Source organism: Pseudonaja textilis, chromosome 1 (assembly GCF_049901715.1).
Source record: "Pseudonaja textilis isolate UNSWEBS1 chromosome 1, rPseTex1.2, whole genome shotgun sequence".
NCBI lineage: Eukaryota > Metazoa > Chordata > Lepidosauria > Squamata > Elapidae > Pseudonaja > Pseudonaja textilis.
The window spans coordinates 95,995,954-96,022,566 of NC_141990.1; the positions used below are offsets into that span (position 1 = coordinate 95,995,954).

Below are 26,613 nucleotides of genomic sequence, written 5' to 3' on the forward strand. Positions count from 1 at the left end.
GTGACCACTTGCCATTAAAGTAACTTGTGACCGAACCTTTCACTTAAAACCGCCTCAATATCTCCATGGTTATGTGATCAAAATTCCAATGCTTGGCACTCCAATGTATTTACAATGGTTGCAGTGACCTGGGGTTGTATGACCACCATTGGTCAGCTTCCCACCTGTCTTCCAATGAAAAAAGTAAATAGGGGAAGCCAGATTCAACTAACAACCAGTCATAAAATTGAGCACAATTCACTTAACAACCGCCTTGTCTAGCAACAGAAATTCTGGTCCTCAATAAGTTGAGGATTACCTGTAACCAGGTTGGTCCACTTACCTTGTAATAGAAGAGGAAGAATCCACAGAAAAGACTGTATAAATCTGCTGTAAGAAGGGAGAGGTTGACCGCTGTAGCGCTCGTTTTCTTAATCACCACAGGCATGAAGCTATAGAGGCCAAACATGCAGGCACTAAAGCCAACATACAGTAATCCTAAAGGAAGGAAGGAAGGAAGGAAGGAAGGAAGGAAGGAAGGAAGGAAGGAAGGAAGGAAGGAAGGAAGATAAATGATAAGTAGTCAGTACTGTCTTGCCCACCCTTTTCTAGGAACAACTTTTCTGCTGAGGAGAAACAAACTTTGGAAGAATTCTAACTGCCCAAGGTGTGCCAGGAGAGAGGGAAGATGGCCTTAATCTAATCTATTTGTGATCTGAGGTAGCAGAGTCAGCCGAGACATAATCCAGGAAAAAATAAATCTTACCTTTGTGTATGTACTTGCAGGGAATGGAATAAAAAAGGTGAGAGAGTGGCCTGGCATGAGGTTTCAACCTCATGGCATACATTCCCATCCTGACTTTTCTGACAAGGCTCCTGTGTATTTGTCTACCTAAAGTATGGCTGACTTGAAACGTTACAAGAACATCATTCTTGGCCCTTGTTTGATAACTTAATCTTCCAGTTTTCACAGTCATTATGTACAGTTATAACACTCTACCCTCACCCTCCCTGACTTTGATATTCTGTATTTGTACAATGTTACTACAAGAATGATAATAATAGCAAAATGATCATATGTACTACATTCACCAAAACTAACAATATCCCCAAATTTAGTACTAATAACAGAAATTCAAAAGCTATCCACAAAAATTAACAACAAAAAAGAGACTAACATCTCTCTTTTATTTATTTCTATCCAGCTTTTATTGTTTAACGAATAACTCAAGATGGCAAACTAATACTCCTTTCTCCTCCTATTTTCCCCACAGCAACAATCCTGTGAGATGGGCTGGGCCGAGAGACAGTGACTGGCACAAAGTTACCCAGCTGGCTTTGGTGCCTAAGGCAGGACTAAAAACGCCTAGTCTCCTGGTTTATAGCCTGGGGCCTTGACTACTAAACTGAACTCGTCCTATCTGTATAACTAGGCAAATTCCAGATGATACTGTTTCTTTCCCTGTGTGATTTATGTCACAATCGCATATCATTTTTTCCTAAAGACTTCCCAGAACAAACATACCATAAACTTACTAAGGCAATGTAATTACCTTGGACACATGAAAGTCTATTTACAACAGGATTAGGATTCTTTTTTTCCTCAAGAGCTACTTTTCTTTTGGTTTAAAGATCAAGCTACTGGTGGAACTGATGGATACTATTGAAATGCAGTCATCCATCTTCTAGTACACAGTACATATTCAGCACTTAATGTACATTGGGGAATGTGGTGTGGAGATTTTGGGGAGAGAACAATTAAACTTCTCTGTCTCACAACATTTCCATTACTTCTTAGCTTCAAAAAAAGCTGTTAAGCTTTTGCAAAGATGAGGATGCATATTTTGTGATGGAAATAGGTAAGAGGCTAGCAAAGCTGAGTAGAGAAGATTATTTTTTGTGGCATTCTGAGTCTAGAGCTTTGGCAAGGTCTGCAGAGCCCTTACAGGCCAGAATTGTTCTGTTGCCTGATTTGTAGCATACAAAAAAAAAAAAAATCACCATTACTTTGTTTTGATAATCATAAGCTAGGCTCAGACATTATGCCAAACCATGACTGAGTGTAATGCATATATTCACAAAAACACACAAAGCAAGTCTTGGCTTATGGATATCTGCAAGGAAGACAAAAATGGTGAATGACTTCATGTGTGTCATGCCATTCATGTCATTTGCATAATGATGTCATAATATAATATTGTCTGTCATCGTCATCATTACTTCCCTGGATTTCTATACTTAAACTCCCAATATTTTTTTGCTCCATTTTTTAATTGTATTTCTATCCCACTGTAATCTAATATTTCTTTGGTAGCTTCATCCATTGCATGATTAAAAACACTAATGAAAAAAATAATCATTAACTGTCCAACCAAAAGACATGATGTAACCAAAAGACATAATCAGAATAAAATACCAGGAAGTAAATGAAAAGAAATAAAAGAAGCCACACTGTGCATACTTAGTTAAAAAAAAAAATTAACTCTTCAAAATATTAGTTTATGTAGGAGATAGATGACCAGGCTGAGCTTGAGAGAAAGGTCAAATGCACCATAGGTCTTGAGTCCCTGCATGCCCACAAGAGATCTAAGTCCAGCCCTCCTTGAATGCCTCTCTTATCTCCTGTGCATTTCCCTTTACGGTCAGTTGGCCAGATTCTTATAGAGAGCTTAAGCTTTCAATAAATCTTTATTCCCATTTGAACTGCCTGAATCTCTTAATTTCCTGGCCACTTAACCGTTTCTTTTGTAACATTTTGAAAATTAGCAAGGAAGGGACTAGCCTATCACCTGCTATTAACATTATGTAAGTTTTCAGCAAGCACACCAGAAACTCTGGCATACTGAAATGATATACAGTTCATAGTAATGATTCTGCATCACAGATATAACATGATGAACTGGGAGTAACTGAAAGTAGAAACACAAGTTTTCAAAATACTCTTCTCAGCTGGGTAGGAAAATTAGAGAAAGGAAGAGGACCTTACTCAAACATGCTTCTGCAGATCATGCTACACTATGTCTCAAAGCTGTACATAGGTAGCCCCAAAGAAACCTTGAGCATGGTTCCTGGAAAGCCTCCAAAAACTGTTACCAAATTATCATGTTTAATGTAATAGAAGGGGGAAAGAATAATATTAATAATATTAATTGTATTTCATTGGAATGATATATCCAAGCTACCAGGGATGTCCAATCTTAGCAACTTTAAGACTTGTGGATTTCAACACCTAAAATTCTCCCAGCCAGTCATGGATACCTTTGTGATACATTTAAGTAAAATAAACTTGATTTTACTTATTATCCTAACTCTGTCTACTCTTGCATCTCACTGATTTAGCATAATGCACAAATGGAATCCAGAATCAAGTGCTCTCTGCTCTAACAAAACATCTGTTTTTACTAATTGAATGATAGCAAAAATATGCTTCAGAGGCTACCTGTTTAGACTGGTGAAGCAGGAGGGTCTTTGCCTCCTTGCTGCTGGTGATTAGTTAGTTCACACAACCAAACATATTTTTCTCATTTCTTCCTAAAAGGGAAACGAGGCCCAGAAGCCTTGTAAAAATCTCAACTGTGTGATAAAAAAGACCAGTCATGCTTTACATTGATCCGTGTTCAATTTAGGAGCCATATTGAAAAAAAGCAGGAAGATCTTTGCAACTGAGGTAATAGCAGATGTGCACAGCTTCATTAAGGTTTGGGGATAATTAGAGGAAATGATGAGGGAAGGCCCAATGGGAACAAGTGTAGAGTGTGTCATTTATAACTGCAATCCTCAGCTATTGTCTCTGTAACCAATCAGCTTAAGGAGCTCTTCAGTCTGTTGCTGTTGATATTCATTTGGAAAGGAAGCTAACCAGGAGCTGTTGAGGCCCATTAAGCATATTACCTCCTTACTCCTTGTTATAATTGCAGTTGGGCTCATTGTGCCTTTTTACATTAACTGGCATTTGTAGCTTTCTAATGCAGAGGGTATCAAATGCCATCTTTATTGTAGTACTTAAGTAATGAGCCTTCTAGACAAAACCATTTGCTTAGCATAGCAATAAGGTATACAGATAATAGTTTCTTTGGCTGAAAAAAAATTGGTACAAAGATTGCACTCCCTAGTACCAGAATGGGACAGCTTGGTATAATCAATTCATGGCCAATTCACCATAGCCAACTCACCACAGGACAACCTGCCAGGACCAACTCGTCATGGGATACCTTACTGCAGGACAATTTAACAATTCTATTTAATTATTTAAAATACATTAAAATATTTAAATTTTTGCATTCACATTTCATTCTGCCCCTCCTTTTGTATCCTTTCTTCAATGATTCTATTCCACTATTTCTTTATTAATGTAACTCTTGTCCTGCAATGAATTGAGCAAGTTGATCAGGCAAATTGTCATAGACACCACCACCCACAGCCTCCTCCCACACATTTTTCCAATTCTTGCATACAAGCTGTAATTTTTTTTAAAGAACCTCAAGAGGTTAGTGGATGAGAGAAAAGGAGGTCCTTTTATTTTCTAGGATGTAGCCAAGTAGGGAGTTGTTCTGTCTTCTCTTCATTTTAAGGTTGTTGTTGTTTTGCTTTAAGTTATAAACACATTCACCTGACTTGTTGTTTTTTAATCAAGAAAGAGAAAAGAAAAGAACTGGCCATCAGACTACATCTAGCTAATTCTTAGAAAGTAAATGAAAGTTTCCCTTGCCCATCGCACTAAGGAATGTGAAAAAACCTACATTCTCTCAATTTCTGTTTGCTTTGCTTTTAATTTAATCATCACAAACAGAGCAAATTAATGGGAGTAGACTACTAATCCTCATTTATTAAGCAAAGCAATCAAATTGAATTATAAACTATGGCTGATAATCAACCATAGCTTATGTACCACACAAAGCCATTAATGCCTACCACAGTAATTTGCAGATCCAAAAATATTTCAGTATTGTTCACTGATGGGAATACCAATGTAACTAGTTGCCTTTTGACCAGCTCAAAGCAAAAAACGGTCAGTGATGTAGTTGCCACATGTCATTAAACTATAAACTATTATTTGAAAATCCAATGTCAGCATGTTTGATGAATCCAACTAGCATTTACCAACTTTTCAACTTAAGCTCAATTCGTTATAGGCAGCAAAGAAGATAAGCTTCCTATATGTTGTTCTCAGGCCTGTATGGAGCTAAACCAAGATGTTACCACCACAGTCATTTAAGTAATGCTATAATCTCAAACACAATTTATTTTCTGAACAATAAGCAATAGTAAAGCAACTTCTAGTCTTACCTATTTGCCAGTCCCAGGGAACTTTTAACAATTCTTTGTGTTCCATTATGGCACTGGGAGGGGAAAAAAGAAATGTTTTGATAAGGAAAATTCTAAGTATTTCCAATTATTTCCATAAAGTGAAGTAAATATGTATATTGTTAACATAGAATGAATGCCCATAATCTGTTATGATATGTAGAAGTATCACAGCACAGTGTCCAGATCAGATTCACTTTGATTTAACCCCTTGAAAATGGAGAACATTACAGGTAGTCCTTAATTTACAACCATAATAGAGGCCAGATTTTGCAATATAAAGTTATGAGGTTCAGTAGTTCAGGGACCAACTTAATCTTACAAACTTTTTTTTAGAGGTTAAGTAAATATAGTTGTTAAGGAAGTGCTACAGACATTAAGTGAGTCAATGCATTCTGTGGGCATTTTTTTTTGCATATATGTAGTATGTAACAGATCCAACAGTCTAGTCTGTCCTTTTCCTCAAAAATTTTCTTTTTTTCCTTTTGTTTTTTTTAAAGACACCTGAACATCATTGTATCTATTGAGAGCTAATGTAATATAGTGATTAGATGCTGAATGATGATTGAAAAGCATTAGGTTTAAATCTCTATTGGTCATGTTTGCTGTTGTGTACCTTTTAGGAGAATAAAAATGAAAGAAAACCAATTTGACCATCTGTTTTTTAATGTGACCTATACAGTAATTCTTTGACTGATACAAAGTTAAAATAAAAACTTTTCTATTAGCAAACAGATATTTTTATTTTTGAATAGCAGAATAAAAAAGCAAGGTACAGTGAGAGGACCAGATGATCTGAGCATTCATGCTGAGCAATCTACAGGACAACACAGGAACAAATGGAATGTGAGAGAAGATGGCTGTGGATCTTTCTCTATATGACACGGCAGGATGGAGTAGATGCTTCTCTTTACTTACAGCTGAATTCCACTGAAGAAGGAACCAAAGAGTCCAATCATCCCTAGGAACTCCACTCTACTCAGATTTCGTACAATGTACTCTTCACAGACATTGGAGATGCCATAGAGAGTGGCCCCACCTAGTACTAGAAGATCACCTATAAGTTTATTTTCTCCTAGAAGCAAAAAAGATTGTAAAAAAAAAATCACAATTTGCTAATAGAAGTTCTACTTCATTCATTCAGAAACATGTGTTGGGAGTTTTATACCAAAGAGTTCTGTCTGACATGACTGAGTCCTCCTCTCTCCAGGCAAAGTTATTCAATCCATGCGCACGGAAGTTGTATCATAGAGCCATGCTGCCTCAGGAGATCATTCCACACATATTATAAAGTGAACTTGTGGCTCACAAAAAATGGGGGAAAGATTCTATGGTCTTCCACAGGCTGTTTGGAACTCCAGGTATCACAAGATTCTCACAGCGGTCTTAGCCAGCACAGTAGTGAGAGATACTGCTAAAAATAGTTCAGCAAGATCCTGAGGTTTACTTCTGACATCATTAAGAAATCTATTATTTTCTCAGGCTGCCATGTTTCCACATGCAGACATTTCCAGGGAACTTAGAAACAACAACAAAAACCCACAACATTTCCTTCTAATCTGCAAAACCGTACCTGCTCCTTGCTGTCTTCCAACAAGAACATCTGTTCCTGCCATGCAGCCCATGCCCAGAATGCACACTACAATCCCGATGAAGTGCACTGCTTTGTATCGCACCAGGAGGAAGAACCAAGAAAGTAAGATCACAACTGGAATCACAAAACAATCTAGGAGCTGTAGGGGGAAAAAAAAAGAGTAAGGAAAGAAAACATTCTGAACGGAGCTTTTGAATGGTAGATAATCACACAGATCTGTAATTCAGAAAGGGTTTGATTGAAATGGTTATTTCAGACATACCCTGCAAATGATTTGGGAACAAAACTAAGGAGAATCCCCGGAAAACCCAGCACAAGAGGAATGAATGCATGATATTTCTTGTCTCAAATAATGCTTTTAAATCTAATTCTCCTCGGAAACTAATGGATAGCTATAGATGTGATCAATCCACTTTCCAGGAAGGATGTTTCGTATTCAGAGCAACCCTTAGATAATATCATCATTAATAAGATTCAGATGGTTTCACTCATGTTCATTTACTTAAACTATGGATAATTCTCATGATTAGTATTTCTCCTCCTCTTCTGAAAACACAATGCACAGAAATTGTGCAAATATATTGCTAACCATCAGCTTGGACATTTAAGTAAGAACTGTATGTGTTGAGGTATGTACCTATACAGACACAGATATATGTTTCCACAAACATACTCAAACAGTTAGAAGAATCAGAGCTAAAATGAAATCTGGAGTTGAAGAGTTGAAGAGCTTAAGGGCATTGTAGGAAAGGAGCAACACATAAATCATTGGTTGAAAAGATTTTGGGGGTTGTTTAATTTAACTGAAATGAGTTTACAATATGTGCATTCTGATGGAAGAAAGGTTTCTGAATTTTCCCTGTTAAGATGATGATGATGATGATCATCATCATCATCATCATCATCATCAACATCATCATCATCATCATCATCATCATCATCATCATCATCATCATCATCTATTCCTGAAGGATACTAACAGTCAAGCTGGGATAAAAAGGTTTCTTAGCCCCCAAATGAGATCTAGAAGGTACTGATCTCAATCCATTTAAGGATGATGAAAATTATCCTTTTTGGGCTATGATAGCTTCAGCCCAAATGGACCATACAAATATATCACACTCCACTTTCATTAGCTTTGGTTATTTAGACATAGGTCTAGGTAATAAAGACATAGACATATATTTTCAGCTGATATATCGGTCAAAAATAAAAGTATGTTTTATAACTTAGTGGAGGTAAGTATATAGCTTCCAGGTATTTTAAACTCTTCTCATTAACTTTGGGTGGTGTGATGGCTCACCAGTTAGGACATTGAGCTTGTCATCAGCCAGGTTTGAGACCTGAGCAACATGGAATGGGGTGAGTACCCATCTTTGCCTAGTTCCTGTCTATGTAGCAGTAGAAAAGCTTGCAAATGTGAGTAGATAAATATAACACTTTGATGGGGAGGAAACGGCACTCTGTGATGTTATGTTGGCCACATGACCACGAAAACACCTTTGGACAGCGTTGGCCTTGAAACAGAGATGATTGCCACTCCCTATAGTCAGCAACAAGTACAGTAAAATATGCAGGGATTCCTCTCCTCTCCTCGCTCCCCTCCCCTCTCTTCCCCTCCCCTCTCCTCATTTCATCTCCTCTCCCCTCCTTTCCTTAACCTAGCCAACAAGGTAATTGGACAGTAGTAGAAATAAATCTGCAATATATTTGCCTGATGCTTTCCTCTGCACTTGTGTCTGCTGAAAAAGATTGAAAAGGAGACAAAACCAAGGAAAGACACCATGGAAAGAAAAGAAAAACTAACACAGAACTATGAATCAATGAAAGTAAAGTTAGAAGAAGAAGAAAAGCCTCTTATTTGTTTGCTTATTTTTTTGCTTTGTTGTTGTAAGAGGTGTGGGTGCCTTACAAAGAAAAGGATTTATATAAACAACATAATACATAAAAAGTTTCCCCTAAATTGTAAGAAGGAAGCTTGTTTCCACTCCAAAGATAATATGTTCCAAATACTGGTTTTAAAGGATGAGCCACATAGTAATACATAGTTTAGCTTTGAAACCTCACATTTAAAAACAATGAAAACAACAACCTTAATTGCTATTGATCAGTGTCTGCCTTTCTGGATACCAAGAAGATCAACTATCAACACTTCTCTCAAAGACCAACCTGCAGGACTATCCAGGGCATGCCACCTGAAGTCCAAGAAATTGATTTCTTGTTTTGTTTTGCTTGTTAATTAACAATTGCATACACAGAAAAGCCAAATTATATCAAGTGCTTTCTACCATATGTCACAGTCTCTCCATCTCCTTAACTGCTAAATTTAATATCATTAAAATAAAAATGATACAACTGACTTGCAGAATGGCATCAAAATAAGAGACAACAAACAGACATTGTATACAATACAACAAAAGCAGCCAAAAGAAACATGCCGAAGCCTGTCTTTGCTCACACATTTCTTCTTCAACCATCTCACCTACGCGCAAACAAGCAACACCATTCTAGAAGTTCACACCAGACCCCCTTCAGCTCCAAACAGGCAGCTTTCCCATCTTCATACTCCATAGGCAGAACTCGCACATGACAACTAGCAATTTACCTCCCCAAGATTTATGTATAATACACAAATACCATCCCAGAAACATTCCCCAAAACATATACATGCATATAGGGGGAAAAAAATTCCTTCTCACTCTTATGGGTGCTGTGCGTCTTCCTCCATCTTGGGTCATTTATCAGAAACCTGGGAATCTAAGCAGTATCTTAGCTATTCTAGCACTGCACTTATATTCTAGGACTCCCTCTCCCTCTCCCCACCTCTCTTCCCTTCCCTCCCTCCCTCCTTCCCTCCCTCTCTACCCCCCCCCCCATGTATTCCTCTCAGACTGGTGCATTTTTTTTTCCTTTTCCTTTTCATTTCCCCTTCCCCAAACCTCTTTGTGACAGTGCCTGTTAATTAATGAAAAGAAAGGAAAAAGATATATGCTTTTGAAACTAAGAGAAAAAAGGACAAAATAGATACAATCTATTACAAATACAATACAATAGAATCAATAGTGGGATTCAAATTTTTTTACTATCAGTTCTGTGGGCGTGGCTTGGTGGGCATGATGTGGTTTGGTGGGGTGTGGCAGGGGAAGGTTACTTCAAAATCCCATTTCCTCCCCACCCCACTAACCTGATTTCCAGCTCCGTTCTCCCATGCAGGGCAACAAAAGAAGACCCAGCCAATCAGCTTGAACTCAGGTGGCAGAGAATAGATGGGGGCAGGACCAGTCAGAGGTGGTATTCTGAACTTCTCATAATTTCCGCCACCGGTTCTCCAGAACTAGTCAGAACCTGCTGAATACCACCTCTGAATAGAATGAATGAAGGTAGTCTGATCTTTTGGAATATAATTGATGAACAACCACAGAGAAGTGAACGTGTAGGTTTATTAATCAATGAAAGGGTTAAATATCAGGAAATACAATCTGGTGTCAGGTTGTTGTTCAAACATCTGAAAGTAGGATTCATTAGTTGGTGAAAGATGCTTTTTATGTTGGTGAAAGATGCTTTTTATGTTACTGATAATGGTGATAATAAAAGATGATAAAAGTTATGAGGTTTTGACAACATTCTGAAAAATTATTCTGTTCAATGACATGATGGACTGGGTGAAAATGACATGAGAAGGGACAGAAAAAATTATTAGGCCATTCAAAGACGCAATAATGGGTAGGAAAAGTATCTGCTTAGAAAAATACAGGATATTTATTTCAATTATGTCATTTAAGCACAAGACTATTCATACATGAAAGTTTATTTTATTTATTTGATTTTTATCTCACCTTTATTATTTTTATAAATAACTCAAGGCATCCAGTACACCTAATATTGTACTCCTTTCTCCTTCCATTTTCCCTACATTAATTCTGTGACATGGCTTAGGCTGAGAAATAGTGATCAGCAAGTCAGTTTTCATTTCAAAGGCAGGAATATAACTCACAGTCTCCTGTTTTTTGTTTTTTTTTAGGTCAGCACTTTCACCACTACACCAAACTGGCTCTTTAGTTACAACAATGTAATTACAAATGAATAAGAAAAACTAAGAATAAAAGGGGCAGAATGATTTGATAGGATGCAGATGTAACTAGGTAAGGTAAAGATAAAGATTTTATTCCGTTAGTCGCTGCCGAATATAGGAGGTGGTGCTCATCTCCATTTCAAGGCCATTGGGCTAGTGCTGTCCAAAGATATATTTTTTTTAATATAAATTTTACTTGGGTTTTCACACACAGAAAAACATAATACAAATAAAACATCTTTTTTTGAGAGTAGCATGATAACGGGTTATCACTTCTTCATACAGACACAAACTCAATTTCATGTTTATCTTTGTGTTCTATTCCATGTCTTATTACTGTTTAACATTTTCTACATAGTTTTTCCACTCCTTTGATTTTCTCAACTTTATTTTTAATTATCTCATATCTCAATTCAAATCATTATATTTGTACTTTTGTCTGTCCTGTTTCAATTTCATATTATCTTTTCGCATTAAACAAATTTTCCCCTGTAGTTACTAATTGGAGTATAACATCTTTATATCTTTTGATTTTGTCCATTCAATTCTTATTTAAACTTCAATTTATACCTTTAAGATTATAACATTCAGTAACTATATATAACATAACTTCCAATTGAATTCTGCTTGGTACATTCTTAAAATACACACTATATCCTTAAAAAATTATATATGTGTGTAAATAAAACACTCATTCTATTCCAATTCAGTTCTATTGTTAATATTCATTAAAATTTTAACAACTTTTTCTTTTCAATTGAATAACATACTTCCTTGTGAACACTTATAAACTTTCCATAATTAATTCTTTTTTTCCATATTTCTCTTCGTTATATTTTTTTAAATCATTAATAATTAAAATGTTCCCATCTTTTCCTAATTTCATTCTCTCATTCACTTTCTTTCATTTATTTATTAACAAACATTCCACTATATTACAATAAATATTTTATCCATCATTTTAGTCATCATATTTTCTAAAATTATTTCTATTTCTAATATAACAATACTATCTTATGCACCTTTGCAGAATCCTTTTTTCAATTAAATTTTCACCCATTATCTCTGAACAGGCTTGTACTTTCAAAGATATTTTCATGGTCATGTGGTCAGCCTGATGTTACAGAGCAATGTTACCTTCTCACTGAACTGGTGTCTATTTATTCACTCACATATATGACTAGAGAAATGTTAAAATGTGATTGTGATTTATTTATGAAGTTGCTTATGTGTGACTTGATTAACATATGGGAAAATTACATTTGTCCATGATGATTGGAAGAATGCTATTATTGTTCCCCTTTTTTGTTTATTTATTAGATTTATATCTTGACTTAGTTTAGGTGTGCAAGGAGATTTAGAGCAGCTTCTTTTTCTATTTTTCTCTAAAAAAAATCCTGGAAGGTAGTTTGGTTTTGAGAAGGACCAATCCAAGGAACCTCTATAACAGAGCATAGACTTGAACTTGGCTCCTTGCCCTATCCTCCATCAATCCAACACTGAGAAATGGGTGAACATTAAAAAGAAAACTCATTGTATGCTTGTTGATTTAGAGAACTCATAGAACAAGCGAATAGGTGTGAATTATGGATGATTGTGGGTGAATATATAATTCAAAGTTGGTTGCTGATTAAGAGTGATCAATGGTGGAAGGAAAGATTGTAAGTATCAAGAATGTTGAGTGGATGTTTCATTTTCAACTCTGAATAGAGAGTAAAGTAAAGAAATGTGACATCTCCTTGGTTGCTTAGTGTATGTGTGGCTAAATGCACAGTAGAAAGAATATGATGGCATTAACAGTGTGTTTGGGACATGATCGTACACGTAATTTTGGTATGGAGGTGGTGCTCGGTTGTTGGCTGGGAAACTGGATGTTCAAATGTTAGGCAGATTATATGATGCAATGGCTCTTATAGACCTGACAATCAATGCATCAAAGTGTAGGGTAGTTGTATGCTGTTGTTTCTGTAAATCACAGGTGTCAAACTCATGGGATCACGTTGCCATCATGTGACATATTGTGACATGTTTCCCTTCATGGAGCTGGGGTGGCCATGGCCTGTATGTGACAAATCCAGCCCACGGGTTGCCAGTTTGACACCTTTGAATTGTAAATTTAAGGGCAAAGTAGACAACCGAGTTTGTTGCACAGACTGGTTCCCATGTTAGCATCATGTCCTTTGTTTCCTGCTGCTTTTCAGAATTTATTTTCATTGGATAGTTGTCTGTCTGCACCCAGCACTTGAGAAAAGCAGTGTCATTGTCCAGTATGATTGTAGCTGATTAAAAATGCATTTGAAAGGCTTGAATGGTGAGTTACAATATAGGTGACACCCAGTGATATTTTGTTTTGTTTTTGTGCTCTGGTTTTTTAAACAATCCATCCTGTGAATAGATGAGGCCTACTGATAATGTTGTTGATCCTGAAAGTAAATGATGGGTAGATATCACATGCATGTTTGTTCATGTCCTTTATGTTTTCTCTGCTTCACTGACAGACTGAAGCATAGTAAGTCACAAGAGCAGCAGAGAAGGAAAATGAGACTATTACTCTCCTTCTCTCTCAAAGCAAGTTGCTTCTCCTGGTCTTGACTTCTTTGGAAGCAATCAACAATTTGAGATGCAAATAATCTGGGATTTTATTGGGATGTGATTTGCTGCAGGACAAACATTGGCTAAAAGTACTAGATTAGAAGCTGGAAAATTTATAACGTTGCCTTAGGCACAAAAACCAATTAGTAGTCATTTTGTCTCAGTCATTGGAAGAAGGTACTGACAAGACATTTCTGAAAAATATTTCCAAGAAAACTAGATAGACTAATTCCTGTCACTATCAAATGGATTGAAAGGGCCATAGTAAAAACAGTGAACAAATGTTTGAAGAATGGAATCATCGTAGCAAAATCAGGAGAGTTGGCAGATATAATAGATCTGTATTGATTATCTCCGTATAATACTTTATCTCCATAAAATATTATGATGCTATTATTGGAAAAGGTCTCTGATTCCCTCCTTGGGAGAATGGATAATTAAATTGTTGGAATGTGTCTTAATGTCTAGAACAAGGGTGTCAAACCCACGTCATCATGGTGGCATCACATGACATATCAGGATTTTTTTCCTCTTTGCTAAACTGGGCATGGGAACGGCCAGCCCATGACACATGTTTGACAGCCCTGGTCTAGAATAACCTAATATTTAAAAACTAAATCTGATGCAGAATTTAATTCTAATGGAAACTACTCTTGGACTACATGGGATCATGCCACATCCAAAACATATATTTTAGGGTTTATATCTTAATTATTAATTATATCTGATGTATAATTTATAGTACTGATTTAATAAATGGGTTACTATTTACAGTCTTTTTTATTATTTGAATTGTATAAACATTTTTAAATTAAAACTCTAGAGGGACATGTGAGCTTTAATTTAAAAAAAACAGATCTAAAATATCTTGCATTATTATAAGCTTCTAATGATTCACTGAATTATATTGGTTTTATAACATTTCAGAATTATTGTTTATTCACCCCTATTTCACTGCCTAAACCTCTTCTTCTATTTGTATTATCTGTTTCTTTCTTTCAAAATAAATAACAATAAATTGGGGGATAATAAATAAATAAATAAAAACATTTTGGCTGCTTTCTATCTTAGTAACATCCATGTCCAAGTATTTAATAGACCAAAGTGTTACTTAGCAGTTTGGTAGTTTAATTTGCTATCCATGGACATTTTTCTGAGTTCAGATTAACTGTTTCTCTAGTAGGACTATTTAGCTCCTCCGAATAACATGCCTACATTATATAGGGCAACTTTCACTCTATCCTCTCTGGAGCAATCCAGTGGTACAATTTTCCATAATATTCATGCAGCAATATTTGGACCCCATTTGGACTCTAGTCTTCTCCTAAAAGGATGGGGAGCCTTGTCTACTCTTGGAAACACAACCTCAGAAGAACTGCAAGATTTATCCTTCCCATCTCAGCATTTGGAAAAAGTGTGAGGTTCACACTCAGTTTTCATATTATCATAATTATAAGGAAAATCAAAACATAAAGATATGGTTAATATTATTATGATTTAGCTTTTTCCTGAAATTTCTATAGTTCAGCTTAGAAGAAAAATTGAAACATAAACCCTTTGTTGTTGTTAATATTATTATGCCCCCCCTTTTTTTCTTGAAATCCCTAGTTCAATTTAGAAGGGAAGCTATTACTCAGAACTCCATCTTTCTCCCCACTAGAGGTCAGTGCTGTCAACTGCTTAACAACTCAGTGAATGATGGTTTCTTTTCTGGAAAAATTGTGGTTCATCAAGCTTATGTTTTATATGTATTATAAATCCAGCAATACCCAGACTTTTTCCTGTCTCTATGGATTCCTGGTTTAAAACAGAAGAAGGAAATTGGAGCAGAGCAAATGATAGAGAGCATCGGAAGAGTGAGATGCTCATAACACAAAGTTTTGAAAATGAGAGCAAAGAAAACAATTACTTTAAACAAAAATTTATGTTGTATCTTGAGATGATACAAATTTGTGAATTTGTGTGTGCTTTAATAAAAAGGGATAGAAATAATTTGAAATTTTAAAATAAATGGAAGAGAAAGCTAAACTAGAATATTTATTTACATAGCGTATTGAATAATTAACTCTTGAGAGTCTAGGTTTCAGTCTTTACATATCTAACACGTAATTTGTCATCTCTTTTCTTCTGACAAAATTCCCATAATTTACTACAGGGGCTGGTAGAGCATGATTCTCTTGTGCATCTAGGTATAAGACATTTTTTGATTGAATTTTTATTAGAAATTATCACAAATCTCAATAAATGAGACAGAATTTGAGAGACCCTAAACATATATAAGGCAGACTGGTAAACGTCTGATCAAGGGTATTGCCTACTCTATCAAAAACACCTAATTCACTATTGCATAGCAGGTTCATTCTTTTGTTCTGGGGAAATCAAAAGAAAATATGGGAAATTTCAATCCCAGCCTCTCTTCTTTCTAAGTAGAAAGAAAAGGAGACAGTCTGAGCCAGTTTTAAAATCTAGTGATGGAAACCTCACTCCATGTCTGTGCAAGGCTGCTGTACTGGCAGTGTGGAAATTCTGCAAGTTTGAGTATCCTCCATTGAGGCTTAAGATCGGCTCTGGACACACACAACTTATTTGTCTATGGAGAATTTCAGTCATCCAGGTCATGGTTGTCCCAAGGGTGCCTTTTCAAGAGGTACCTAGACTTTGTTTTTCCTTGAAGATGTTTTGCCTCTCATCCAAGAAGCTTCTTCAGCTTCTTGGGTGAGAAACGAAATGTCTTCAAGGGAAAAACAAAGACAGTACAGTTGCCTTTTGAAGAAAGCACTTTTGGGACAAGACTTAATATTTTCTTATTAAGGGTTTATCCTGTGTGGTTAACGTACATGCATGTATCATCGGAGCAGTGTGATTCTTTGCAGATGGAGACAAAATAAATACTGTCTTATTTAAAAAGTATTTTAAAAAATTAAAGTATCTCTTGCAGTGCACATACATTGGCGTATCCATTCATGTAACATAATTATTTGAAAGAGCAGTTTTGATATCAATAGGGGTAATTCTGATCTTTACCAATATCAAAGCAAAATGCTGGTCAGCATGTTTCTACCAATGTTCAAAAAGCAGCATCTGTGCTGATTTTCCATCCCTGATTCTTCAACAATACTCTCTGTTGTCACATTTGAACAGTTCCCTAATGCTGCCTCCAAGCAAACTATATGAAGATCTCTCTTTCCCCCACTGCAACATCTGCCACTTGTCAGTGATTGGCACTCTGCTATAGCAGCAGCTGTTTCAAGCAGAAATAAGATTTAATTCAGAAAGATTTTTTTTTTCCACTTGCTACCTTGCTGCTTCTCATTGATGTTTTCCCCTCTGGTCATATCTAATGTGACATATTTCAGAAACACATATTCTCAATTTTCATAAATTTCTAATTATAAAATGGTGCTTATATAATCAATCTAGCTTCCTTCTGAACTCAAATTTAAAATTACAACATCATCAATGAAGCCTTTCTGGAGTGGTGTGGTTGCGTAGAGGTGGAACTCGCGCCTCACAATCAGGAGGCTGACAGTTCGATCCTAGGTAGAGGCAGATATTTCTCTCTCTGGGCACACTGAGAATATATCTGCTGAACAAAACTCCACACTGGTGACAGGAAGGGCATCTGGCAATTAAAACACTCTACTTGCTCCATTCAGTTGTCCAGACTCCATCCCGCAAAGGATTATGGGGGTCGTTAAGTGAAGATGAAATGAAGCCTCTCTGAAGTTCTGCTCTTTTTTTCTTATTGTAAAATCAAAGAGAAGTCTATTTTAGCAACTGTCTTGTGGAAGGCAAAAACAAACAAACAAACAAATCCCAGAGTGGGACAGAAATTGCTAAAGATGAAACATATCAGTTATATTTGGTTCACTTTCTGGACATTAAGTATCTTGATTTAGTTTTTATGGCTAACTACCATGTGCTAATTTCATCATCAGGCATATATGTTCATATTTCCCATTTTGAAAAAAAACATGATGAAAAGTGCCAATCTGCTCAAAAAGAAGCAGGGTAGGGTGAAGAAAATTAAAAGAAAACCATTATATAACTAGGTCAAGCTTATTATCAGGGATGCTGTAATACACTTTGTTTTATATTTTACAATGGGAGAATATGGTAAACTAGCGTGTCATATAATAACAAACAGAGCTACTATTTGAATAGGAAAAGCTGAAAACAACAATAATCATTTGTAAGAGCAAGTAAATAAACAACAACAATTTTCAAATTGCTAATTAGCATGGTAGTTGATGAAATTCAACAGAATCTAGTTGAAAAGAATCTAGTTCCATCTGAGCAGAAAAGAAGCTGCCAAAACAGCAAAGGGACAAAAAATAAATAAATCATCCCCCCCAATTGACAAGATGATTTTGAAAAACCGTCAGAGGGGGAAGACCAACTTGAATGTAGCTTGGATTGATTATAACAAGGCATTTGACTCCCTGCAACATGATTGGATAAGCAAGTGCCTAGAAATAACAGGGGTCAATAGAAACACAAGAAGTTTTGTTCATAGATCAATGACATAATGATCATAGTTACCAAGGACACAGTTGCTACTCAATGGTAATAGAGTGGAAGAGATTAGATCAAGAGAGGAATTTTTCAAGGATGCTTACTATCACCACTACTGTTTGCTGTTGTATTATTTCCTTTATCAACAACAGTGTACAAGTCAGGCCATAACAATCAAATATCAAAAACACCATTTAATTATCCTACCTCCTTTACATGGACAATCTGAAGCTGTATGGAAAAACACCACCTGAAATGGAATTGTTGCTCAATACTGTCCAACTATACAGTCAGGATATTGCAATGGATATTGCTGGACAAATGTGCCACTCTCACCATCAACAGGAGAAAAATGGTGAAAACTGACCAAAGTCAAAAACTAACTCAAAGGCATACAACCCCTCTCCCCGCAATCCAAACCATGTAGATAAGGCCCTTGGCTCTTCATGGAACAGTGAGGAAATCTGGGAACTGTAATGGAGATTTTTCCTTCCTCTGATTTTTGGAGATCAAGTATCCTATGATTTCGATGACTTCTTCATGAAACATGTAATGCTGAAATAGAGAAAGACCATTCTAATTCTTCCTTCTTCAGTAGCTGCACTGAGTTTATAAATCCATTTACACACAACATTTATGTGGCTTAACACTATGGAATCCTGCAATCATGGCACAAAGAGACCAACAATATTGAATCATATCATTGTCACCGATATTCACAAGTAGTGGAATCTGCTTTTAAGAATTTTAAAAGAAAGATAAAATTGGACATATAATGTCAGCTCTGCCTGGCATTAAAATACAAACATAGCATTTTATAACACAGCAGGGCAAAAATGAGCTAAGGCATTTGATAAAATATTGATTGGGAGAAAAGCCAAATGCACAGGTTACAATTTTTTCTCATCCAATCAGCTTCATAAAGGACATAAATAAGTGAAGAAATACAGGTTATTTTAGTGCATTGGTTGTGATGAAGATTCCATAAATTCACCTTGAAAAAACTTGCAGTTAAAACTCAGCCCTCTGGCAATGGCAGAACATGCCTAGGAAATGCTGTTCCGTACAACACAGAAGAAAATTTAACTAAAAAAGCAATGCATAATACATGACATTTAAAAAAAAAAACAGTAATGGGGAATATGTAATGTAGAATGCTGGCATCTACTTAATACCAAAAAAGTGAAAAGCCACAAAATAGTTCATATATTGGAAGAACGACCTGAATATATTGTGAGATATGTGTGGGAGAGAGAATTTTGTTCAAGTGCAAAGCAAGATTTCTAACCATACTTAGAATGTATTTCTTGAGTTATTCCTATCAAATGTTTAGATCCAGCAAACAGCAGTAGGAATGAATCTGGAAATAGCATACAGGCATGTGCAAAACAGCAAGCATATGCAGAAGCCTTTTCCTGAAATACCAAAGAACTGGCTAATTAAAATGTAATGCAGCATCTAGTTTATAAAGTCTTTCATCTCTTTTAAAAGTTACTGAACTGGCCATGTATACTCAAGTGGCTATTTTCTCTGAATTAGACTAGAGTATACCAAATCTCCAACAGTCTATGGGATTGGAAGACAGATGTTCTTGGAGTTTTTAATTTCACAGTGCTGAAAAAAAATCTAGATATAACAACTGCTCCCCCCCGCCACGATAAGGTAATTGTTTATATGGGCCTCTCTGTTGGTGAACAGGAGAGACATGAAATGTCAGAATTTTATCATGCTGTTCTATTTTTTCCTGCATACCTGAGTTATTACTAGACTTGCAGGAATTCTTGGGCATTGTCTTTTTTGTTTCAGACAGATTCCAGTTCTCCATGGATGAGGCCTCTATCACCAAATGTTTCTCTCTATAAAGAAAAGATCTTTCACGTCTTATGAAAGTGTGAAAGGAAAAGAGAAGACAAGTTGCCCTTTCCTGACACATGTATGTATCTATTTTTCAAAGTTCAGGACAGACAACCAAACAGGTAAAGCATGATCTCTATTCTGAAAATGATATAAACTAGATACAACTTAGATTTCAGGGAAAGTCAGGATTCATATATGCAATTTCTTTGGACAGTAGATTTATTTATTTTTTTAGAATAGAATTCTTTATTGGCCAAGTGTGATGGACACACAAGGAATTTGTCTTGGTGCAAATGCTCTCAGTGTACATAAAAGAAACAATACATTTGTCAAGAGTCAAGAATCAAGAATCATCAGGTACAACACTTAATGATAGTCATAGGATACAATAAGCAATCAAATCATACTAGGAAGCAGTCAATATAAATTGTAAGGATACAAGCTACAAAGTTACAGTCATACAGTCACAAGTGGGAGGGGATGGACGATAAGGAGTGATGAGAAGATTAATAGTAATAGTAATGCAGACTTTGTAAATGGTTGGACAGTGTTGAGGGAATTATTTGTTTAGCTATAACCTATATAAATAAATAAACACATAATACTGTTGAAAAAAGTCTCTCCTGTGGTTGTTGCTCTTTTTGACTGATACTCTCTGACAGGGAATGAAATAAATAAAAATTATCATTCAATTGAGTCATAAACATTCCTGACAAATCTTTTGAGGCTGCAAGTGTGGAAAGACATTTAAATAAAAAGAATAAAAAGTGTGTACATTGAAGTCCAACTGTCCTTCGAAGTATTCCAACAACCAAAAAAATACAGTTTTCCTTCTCAAAGAAAGAATACTATCCCTTATCTCAATGGGGGAAAGGCAGTAGAGGGCTCCAATTGAACAACTTTCGCTATCAACCTTCAAGGGTTATGATCTGCTTTGTAAATTCAAAAAATCCTAAACTTTGACAAAAAGGGAATTGTGGTTCTAATCTCTGATACTCTTTCCATTGTGGATTTATCTATGAAACTGATATAGTTAATTAATTCCTTCATACTGTCTTCAGTGGAACAAAGTTTCTTCTAAGCAGATGAGGATAACATTTAGTGGGTGAGGGTGATGCTTTCTCTTTTTCTTTTTTGAGAAGGATTAGGATATTAGAAAGGAGAGGATAATGCAATACAGATGGGAGCATTTCACAAATATGTGAATAAACCCAGGAATGCCTTTACAAATATATAAAGCTTCCCCTATCATTTTTTATGTGTGTCCCACATTCAGAGCAATAGAAACAATGGCTAATTATTTTGACAATTGAGGTCAGAATTGACAAAAGAAAGGTTTGTAGGCCTCAAATTTAATCCCTTTCGCTCCCCCCTCCAACTTTCCGATAAAAAACAGGATAGCACAGTTTTCTTATCCTTATCAGGCAGTCATCTGAAATACTGTAAGCCAACCTGTTTGACAAAAACAGAGTTTTAACTGCATCCCTGGGTAAGGGATTGCTGACTTCACTGAAGTCAAAAGATTTCAGGCAATCTGAACCAGAAAGGTTCATAAAACACAGTGGCATTATAATTGTCAATTGATATCATAGTTCTTAGCTGTTGTCATGTAATCTGTGCCTGCTAACCAACTATCTTCCCTTCTCATTCTTCACCATATGTTAATTTATTTATTTAGCATATGCATATCATACATGGACTAGCAATATACATAGTATATAATTAGTAAAACACAATAAAATATAAATGTTAAAAAAGATCTATGTCAAAATACCAATGTCTAAGCCAGGGGTGTCAAATTCACGTCATCATGTCATGTGACATATCAGGACTTTTCCCCCCTCCGCTAAACTGGGCATGGGAGTGGCCAGCATATGATGCATTTGGCCAGTGGTCTGGGAGTTTGATGGCCTTGGTCTAGGCCAGGGGTCTCCAACCTTGGCAAAGATGGCTGAGGAATTCTGGGAGTTGAAGTCCAGAAGTCTTAAAGTTGCCAAGGTTGGAGACACCTGGTCTAGGCCATCTAACCATTGAAATGCAGTGTTGTTTAACATTTAGAAACCGGACTCAGCTTACATGGAAACAAAAACAAAATAGTAATCTAAATCCTACATCAATCTACCAGTTCTATGCATCTGACGAAGTGATCTGTGTCTCGCAAATGGTTCTGTCTTTAATAAAACATGTTAGTTGGAGAAAGTGCTAATAGACTCCCCCTGACTTTTTTTTCCAAATCAAAGAAGCAGAATTATTATTTCAAAAGTCTATTTAATTTTTATTTCAATTCTGTTAATATGCAAAATGCAGAATGCAAAACAAATCAAAGAAAAATGGACAAAAGATAAACATTATATAATACAATAGTATATCCTGAAGAGATAATGGTAGAGGTAGATAAATGGTTTGGTCATAAGTTATTTTTTAAGAGTTATATCATATTAAAAAAGATTTCTTGCTAATCTATGGCTCTTATTGTAAAGTGTGTGTATATGTATACATGCATACATATACACAAATACAGATTCAAAATCCTTGAATTATTTTTTATAATAGACAGCATATTCCTTTGATTTTGCTGTCTGATTTGAGAAGCCAATAATTTATCAGGTCTTTCTCCCCACTCACAATACCTGTTACATGAGTAACAGAAGTACTCCCAAGCTACTGAGGGAAGGAAGGAAATGCAGTGTAGGAAGACAAAGAGAAGATAGGACAGAACTTGGTTAATTTAAATGAATTCAAGTCTCCAGTGTCATATAGATTAATGAAGGAATTAGAAACCAGGAAAACTTTCGTTCTCCTCCTCCCTCAGCTCATTTGTTTTGCTGCCAAATTAATGTTATGGAATAGTTTGCCCATGTGAACCATTTATGAAAGCAAATCTGGAAAAACGATTATCTTTACATTCCATTCTGATGCGCCTACTTGCTAAGATAAATACAAGATATGATCCAGTACTCTAGATATTGAAAATCTCATAAAATAATTAAATTGAACTGAAATGCTTTCTGAACAAAATTGAAAAAGAAAGCTTGATTAAAATCCAACCTCTATTCCAGTTGCAGTAGGAGAAAAACCAAATGCATACATTTCTTCATAAAGTCTGCTATAAACTGTTCTTGCTCAATTGTAAGAGATATTTAAAAACCGCAACTTCTCCAAAAAAATTAAAAATAAAAATCCATAGGCAGGTTTCTTATTTCATGAGAATCAATCCCTCTGCTTTCTAACGATGCCACTTTCTGATCTAAAGAAAAAACCTATTTTATCTCCAAAGCGTCTACAGTTTTTAATTGTGAATTCAGTCATTCTATAAGACTGCAAATCATGGGAAATCATTCTTAGAATACAAGCAACTGTACATAACTTTATATGCTATCTTCTTTGCTACATCTTGGTATGAATCAAGAATAAATTCAGATTTGCCTTCTCTTCAGTTTTCTCTTGGGGGGAAAGTGACCCTTGCTTTCTCTGTGTTCTCAAATCTGAACCCATAATTTCTCACCACAGACTAGTAATTTAAACAATAAGAAACAAATTGATTTTTACTTGCCAATTAAATAACACAGCAGTCAAAAGATGGGGAGATATCCCATTAACCTTGCAGAAAATTGTGTTTATAAATTCAGCATGTTTCCATGCCAACAGGACTATCCATCTCATCTTATTTTGTTTCAAAACCGCAATATCTGAATCTTTATTTAATCTCTACTTTTTCTGAGAACATGGAGCTTTAAAATAGAGATATAATATAGGTGAAGGCACTCAGTAAATTTTCCATTGTGATTATCTGAAGACAGAGATATACATTTCTCCTTGAACTAAGAAAGAAAAGAAACTGAAGTAAGAAAGTAATTCATGAACTAAATGGAAATGTGGGTTAGTGACCAAAGATTTATAATCAACCACCACTCCCTCTGTCAAGCATAAGCATTTGTAAAATTTAAAACTGGAAAAATATTATATACATTTTTTAAAATTGTATTTATTCATTTCATTTCCTCCATTTTTTTAACATTTGTTCTTTTCAAATAGCTTGAGGTAGTCAATTTAAAATTTAGGCTGGAGTTAGGGACAGAGAGATTAGAAATACTTATATTCTGCCTTTTTCTCTTAGGACTTCAAGATAGATTAAATGAAAAATAATGGCATATTTTAAAAAACGTAAATAATTAAAACAATTTTTTATTATCAAACTTCTATGCTGCCTATCTCCCCAAAGCAACTTTCCAATATAATCATTAAATATTGAAATACTAAAATGTTAAACAGTAACAAAGCATATTAAAATAATTTACCCAAAAGCAAGTCAAAATCGCATACTAAATGTCTTTTTAAAGATAAATGTTTTATCCAAATTTAATCAAGTAACAGTGAAGAAGGAACACTTTTAGTTTCAATTAACTCACATTCTGTGAAATACAATAAATAGACTATTAACAGAGAGTTTAGATGTTTAATTTAGCCATTGGTTTTACCTGCTAACTATGTTTTAATATACTAGATAGATGTTAGACTAAGTGAGTTGGGTAAATGTATGACTGTAACTTTGTTGCTTGTATCCTTATGATTTTTATTGACTGTTTCCTAGTATGATTTGATTGCTCATTCTACCCTATGATTATTATTAAGTGTTATACTTTATGATCCCTTGGCTCTTGACAAATGTATCTTTTCTTTTATGTACACTGAGAGCATATGCAACAAGACAAATTCCTTGTGTGTCCAATCACATTTGGCCAATTCTATTCTATTCTATTCTATTCTATTCTATTCTATTCTATTCTATTCTAAGGTAATCTAAGCTAAACTAATCTAAATAGTGTGGTAAAAATTTATAAACTGTATGCCTGCTTTGCAAAGGGGGGGAGGAGTTATTATCTTTGAAATACATTTATTAGTATTCAACTAGGGGTATGTATATATGTACGTATGTATTGATTTGTTTATGCACTTGTAGTCTTGTTTAGCTTTGTTTTGTTTTTGTACTTTTCTTTTTTTTTTGAGTTTGTTTTAATGTTTTGAATAAAATAAAATTTGAGTTTTTTAAAAAGGATATCATAGTCGTGTTAAATTGTAGTTATAAATAGGAAGCAGAATAGCCATTTGAAGAACAGGTCCAGAACAGCATTATTCTGCAGCAGGCTGGACCATCAATAGTTTCAACATAGTGTTCAAAGATTGCCCAGTGTAAACTACATTGTCATAATCCAGTGTGATATTACTAAGGTATTTGTTACATTGCTAGCTTTTTGAGGATGAGTTCCAATGAATATAGATGGGACTACATTGTTAGCAGGGCAAATAATTATTAGCAAGTATCTAAGATTAATGGCAGGTTTCAGAAGATATCCAAATTACAAGCTTATGTTTTCAAGGTGATTAATGTCCCATTGTGCACAACTTAAATGCCTAATATAGCCTTACTAAGGCTGCTTCTTTCTTGACTGATTAAATTTCAGTTTATTATGACCCAATTAATTCAGCACCCAGGCAATGATTTTGGCAACCTCTCTGGAATGGAATGGAAAGGAAAAATATACAGTAGTTAAATATTATTTCATATTTATTACATTATATCTTCAAACCTCAAATGATCTCCACTACACATAAATATTAAATATTATGAAAAAGAAATATAATTCTGAGGAACACCATCATCTAAACACTAAATTAAGGTAGGTCTTTCTGCACCACTTTCCAAAAGCAATTATTCCAGAAAAATTAAGTCCCCATGCTCCTCAATTGCTTCTGTAATTTATATCAAGAAGGACACCATGGTTAAGAGCCATTAACTAGATCCAGCAGAGTCAGTAGTGACTTGCTTTCTTTATTGAATTTTTGGATTAGTTCATTTATCGAAGCAGCCAAAATCATTAAAGTTTCTAAACCGGGTCTAAAGCCAGACTGAAATATATCTAGGTTATTCTTTCCTTTAAGGATAAAACAACCTAATCTATTTAGAGTGGACAAGTCAACACACAAACCAGCACCCAACTCAAAGTAAAGTATTATAGATTACTCAGAAATCCATCAGGCTCAAAGAACTAAAAGGCTAATATATTTTATTTATTTTTATTTTATTTTTTATTTGTCAATTGCTTACAAGATAATAGATATAAGTAAAAACATAGTTATGAATACATGGATACATATAAGGAAAATAAATATATATATAAAAGAAACAATAGGACAGGGACGGTAGGCACGTTGGTGCACTTATGCATGCCCCCTACAGATCTCTTAGGAAAGGGGTGAGGTCAACAGTAGACAGTCTAAGGTTAAAGTTTCTGGGGTTTGGGGAAAATGTCAGGTAGAGTATTCCAGACATTGACCACTCTGTTGCTGAAGTCGTATTTCCTGCAATCAAGTTTGGTGTGATTAACCTTGAGTTTGTATCTATTGTTTGCTCTTGTGTTGTTATGGTTGAAGCTGAAGTATTCATTGACCAGTAGGACATTGCAGTATATGGTTTTATATACGATACTTAGATCGGACCGAAGGTGGCGTAGTTTTAGGTTTTCTAGGTCTAGAATTTCGAGTCTGGTGGCATAAGGTATTCTGCAACAAGTAGAGGAGTGGAGAACTCTTCTTGTGAAATATTTCTGGACTTTCTCTACTGTGTTAATATCAGATACGTAATGTGGATTCCAGACTGATGAGCTGTATTCAAGTATTCGTCTAGCAAATGTTTTGTATG

At 35.3% G+C, this 26,613-nt stretch overlaps 1 protein-coding gene across 1 annotated transcript in view; it reads right to left on the bottom strand.

Moving 5' to 3' along the window:
* Nucleotides 1-26,613, bottom strand: part of SLC35F1 (solute carrier family 35 member F1) — a 226,651-nt gene that overhangs the window by 19,430 nt on the left and 180,608 nt on the right. The window contains exons 4-7 of the mRNA XM_026705389.2: nt 6,857-7,016; nt 6,202-6,358; nt 5,266-5,318; nt 323-477 (exon numbers count right to left, since the gene is read on the bottom strand). Of these exons, the coding sequence (XP_026561174.2) occupies nt 323-477; nt 5,266-5,318; nt 6,202-6,358; nt 6,857-7,016 (525 nt within the window). The remainder of the gene's footprint in view (nt 1-322; nt 478-5,265; nt 5,319-6,201; nt 6,359-6,856; nt 7,017-26,613) is intronic.